Source organism: Barbus barbus, assembly GCF_936440315.1.
Source record: "Barbus barbus genome assembly, chromosome: 22".
Classification (NCBI taxonomy): domain Eukaryota; kingdom Metazoa; phylum Chordata; class Actinopteri; order Cypriniformes; family Cyprinidae; genus Barbus; species Barbus barbus.
In genome coordinates, this window is record NC_136750.1 from 12901932 (window position 1) to 12906657 (window position 4726).

At 40.6% G+C, this 4726-nt stretch overlaps 1 protein-coding gene across 1 annotated transcript; it reads left to right on the top strand.

The window, feature by feature from the left end:
* Window positions 1-1351: 1351 nt before the first annotated feature.
* olfcq1 (olfactory receptor C family, q1) lies at window positions 1352-4726 on the top strand (the record flags this gene model as incomplete). The annotated part of the gene is made up of 6 exons (XM_079446876.1): window positions 1352-1572; window positions 1850-2141; window positions 2260-3072; window positions 3201-3428; window positions 3586-3709; window positions 3822-4726. The coding sequence occupies 6 exons, from the start codon at window positions 1352-1354 to the stop codon at window positions 4724-4726; spliced, it is 2583 nt and encodes an 860-aa protein (XP_079303002.1).

Sequence of the window (4726 nt, forward strand, 5' to 3'; positions counted from 1 at the left end):
CAGAAAAACGGTACTCTTTGTGTGATGTAGATATAGAAGTTAACTATATTATATAAATATAAAAAGCATACAGAAGCATTTTTGCCATTTAGAATTCCTGGAATTCTGAGTTTTAATACATTACTAAATCAAGTGCGTGTGTTTTGATGATATAGCCTACTTGATAATGTCAGATCACACAACAAAACTTACCCTATTATTGCAGAAGATATACTGTCTATCACACACCCCAGAGTCGACTTTGAGTGGAAAATGAATCATCCGCGATTGTGAGCGCACTTATTTGCATGTCAGAGTAAAAGTATACGTTTTAATTAGGAAATGTATCGGAGTAAAAGTAAAAGTTGGCTGAAATGTAAAAACTCAAGTAGGCTACAGATACTCCCAAAAAATACTTAAGTAATGTAACGAAGTACTGTATTATTACTTTGTTACAATACACCACTGTGTGTGTGTGTGTGTGAGAGAGAGAGCGAGAGAGCCCAAAAGGGGAGTTGTTTAAAGATGTGATTGGGTCAGCCCAATGTCAATTAAGAAAATAACCAATGGGCTGCTGATTAAATGTCTCATGGGCCGGTCTGTCTGGGGGAAAAAAATCCTAAACCGACTTTTTTGACAAATACATTAAACAGCAGCAAAGACCACAGCGCCCTAAACTATTTAGGCAGAAAAACTATAGGCTGCTAAGATTTTTATGGGCCGATCAGACAAACATGGTATGAGAATGTATAGTCCCGGCCCAAAAAGTACGTCGGCCCAGCGGGAAAATGCCCGGTCTGCCAGATGGCCAGTCCGCCCCTGCGAGTAGGTAAAGGTTGGTTTATCAGATAAAGTGAGAAATGACAGAGCTTGTCATTAGGTGACTGCCATCTACTGGAAATATTAAAGAACACATTGCCCCACCCAACTTTTTTTTTTTTTTTTTGTGCATTAGAATCACAGTCTCTTTTTTGAGAACTGAAAAGTTAGATTTTTAAAACTATTACTAACATAAAATAAGCCTACCATAGAAAGTGCTAGCACATTACATGGTCCCAGTTCTCTGTAAATTGTGACCATTTATTTAATTTATTTTTCTTTTTAAACTTTTTTTATTATTATTTTTGTTGTTGTTGTTGTTGTTAAAAAAGAGAATGTTTATAGCTAGAAAATAACAAATATCACACTGAGTTTTAAACTGTAATATTGATAACTGTGTAGCATTTATTCTATTCTGTGCAAATTCTGAAACTGAGAAAGTGAGACCCAGAGTGATGTCTTAACGCCCATGTGACACCACCTGCTCTATAAAACAGTGCTGACTCGTCATACATTAATGAGTCAAGTGGGTGTATGAGAGAACGTAATGGAGATGTGGATCACACTATATTTATGTTTTTATCTGTCCTTTACCTGTATCTCTGCATCTTCAATCACCAGGTCAGGCTCCTGTCAGCTCCAGGGACGATTCAAGTTGAAGGGGATGTACCAAGACGGGGACCTTATCATTGGAGGCCTGTTTGCATTTCATCTCATCACAGTGTTCCCAGAACTGAACTTTAAAAGAGAACCGGAACAGTCACATTGTGAGCGGTGAGCCTGGGCTAAACGGATGGCAAAAAAGGAAAGGACATTTGAAAAACAATAGAAGGAAACATGCAGAACAAAGTCTATGTTTTTATTTATTTGAGTTGTTGTTGTTTTTTTATTCGTTTAGAGCTGATTGTCTAATGAAAGGTTTGCAATGTGTTGAGATGAGAGAGATCAAGAGATCATCTTATCATGGAATTTTATTTTTTTTATTTTTTTGTGATGATATTCTGATATTCTTTAGGGTAACTGAATGTAAACATTGTGCTGCCTTTTCTAGATTCTATATGGCAAGTTTCCAGCAGGCACAAACTATGGTATATGCCATAAATGAGATCAATAACAATCCTAACCTGTTGCCTAACATCACCCTCGGTTATCATCTGTATGACAACTGTGTGAAGCTTGGACTGGCATTCAGGTCTGCAACCGCCCTGCTTAGTGGGACAGAGGAGACCGTTTCCAATTTCAACTGCACTGGCCCTCCTCCAGTAATTGGGATTGTGGGTGATCCTGGATCCACTCACTGTATAGCAATCTCAAGTGTGCTGGGACTATTTCGAATACCTATGGTAGGATGAGTTAAATATAAAATGATATTACCTTTCACAAAATGTTTAATTTTGTTTGCTAATTTAAAAGAGTAATTGCTATAACAACTATTTTTGTCATTATGATCTCTCCTATAAGGTCAGCTACTACGCCACCTGCTCCTGTTTGAGTGACAGGAAAAAGTATCCCTCTTTTTTCAGAACGATCCCCAGTGATGCCTTCCAGGTGCGGGCTATGATTCAGATTTTGAGGCATTTTGGATGGACTTGGGTTGGTCTTCTCTACAGTGATGATGACTATGGCATCAATGCTGCTCAGTCCTTCCAAAAGGAAGTGCAAATGTTTGGAGGTTGTGTTTCTTTTTCTGAAATCTTGCCTCTTGATAATAACCGCGTAGACATCCAGCGCATTGTACAAGGGATTCAGGCCTCTACTGCAAGAGTGGTGGTGGTGTTTTCCACAGAAGCCTATCTGCTGCCTTTGATGGATGAAGTGGTATTGCAGAATGTAACAGGCAGGCAGTGGATTGCAAGTGAAGCTTGGGCCACCTCATCTGTGTTTCACACTCAGCATCTTCTGCCCTTTCTAGGAGGCACTCTGGGCATTGCCATCCGTCGAGGAGAGATCCAGGGACTTCATGAATTTCTGCTACGCCTCCAACCTGACAGTAATTTGAGAAATAATATGTTGAAAATCTTCTGGGAGAACATGTTTGGGTGCAGCTTTGACACTGGAGGTAGAGAGGGAGAAAAAATGTGTACAGGACAGGAAGATTTAAGCAGCACAGAAACAGCATACACTGATGTATCAGAGCTGAGGGCCTCATATAATGTGTATAAGGCAGTTTATGCCCTGGCACATGCACTGCATGGCCTTATGCAGTGTGAGGAGGGTAGTGGGCCATTCAATGGGAACAGATGTGGCGATATAACCAACCTGAAACCCTGGCAGGTAAGACTCCTGTGGACAGAAGCATAGCTTATCAGTTATACTGTTAATTTCAAATTTTATAGGATAGCTAAATGGAAAACTAAAAAAAAAAAAAAAAAATGGATATGTTCTGTCTACAAAATGTGCAGCTGGTTCACTACCTACAGAAAGTGAACTTCACCACAGGCTTTGGGGACCATGTGTCATTTGATGAGAATGGAGATGCTCTGGCCATCTATGATGTGATGAACTGGCAGCCAAGCTCTGATGGATCAATAGTTGCTCGAACAGTTGGTGTGGTAGATGAAGGGGCAGCAAGAGGGAAGGTGCTCACATTGGGGGAGGATGCAATATACTGGAACTTAGAGACAAATAAAGTAAGTCTTTTTCAATCTTTTAAGCTATTGAGACAGAACCCTCCTATGAAATCATATCATGTGTGTAATTTTTGCTGAAGGCAGTATACTTTTTGGAAATTATACAAACATACTGTACACTGTGTGTGTGTGTGTGTGCGCTTTATGTGTCCTTCAGCCCCAACAGTCTGTGTGCAGTGAGAGCTGCCCCCCAGGCACCAGGCGAGCCAGAAGGAAGAGCCTTCCTGTTTGCTGTTTTGACTGCCTGCCATGTGCAGATGGAGAAATTTCTAATATATCAGGTAAAGAGAGTCATGCCAGCAATATTACAGCATTTGAAACATTATTATTATTTAATCACAATTCAACATTATGCCTCCGTTTTTATGTTTTCTCTCTTTAATTTTCATATAGATTCCAATGAGTGCACAGTCTGTCCGGATGAGTTCTGGTCCAACCCAAAAAAGGATGAGTGTGTCCCCAAAGAAGTGGAGTTTCTATCCTATGAGGAACCTCTTGGCATTTCCTTAAGCACTGCTTCCTTGCTCGGCACCTGTATCTGTTCTGCAGTGGTTGTCATCTTTGCACATCACCGCCATACTCCAGTTGTGCGAGCTAACAATTCAGAGCTCAGTTTTCTGCTGCTGTTGTCACTCAAACTATGCTTTCTGTGTGTGCTGCTTTTCATTGGCCGGCCTCAGTTGTGGACCTGCCAGTTAAGACATGCTGTGTTTGGCATAAGCTTTGTTCTGTGCATCTCCAGCATCCTGGTGAAGACTATGGTAGTAATAGCTGTGTTTAAGTCATCTCGACCAGAGGGTAAAAGTGCTATGAAATGGTTTGGAGCAGCTCAACAAAGATGCACAGTTCTGGTCCTAACAGGCCTCCAGGTTGTGATATGTACAGTCTGGCTATCAAATGCATCTCCAGCACCCCATAAAAATAGCCAGTATGTCAGTTCCAAAATAGTATATGAATGTACCATAGGCTCAGTGGCTGGGTTTTCCATGCTTCTCGGCTATATTGGCCTTTTAGCAGCAGTAAGTTTCCTGTTAGCCTTCCTTGCGAGAAATCTGCCAGATAATTTTAATGAAGCAAAGTTCATCACTTTTAGCATGTTGATCTTCTGTGCTGTGTGGATTGCATTTGTTCCAGCCTATGTGAGTTCACCGGGGAAATATGCAGTGGCTGTAGAGATTTTTGCCATCCTGGCTTCAAGTTTTGGATTACTGGTTGCCATATTTGCTCCAAAGTGCTACATCATTATTTTACACCCAGAAAGAAACACTAAAAAAGCCATTATGGGAAAAGCAACCTAA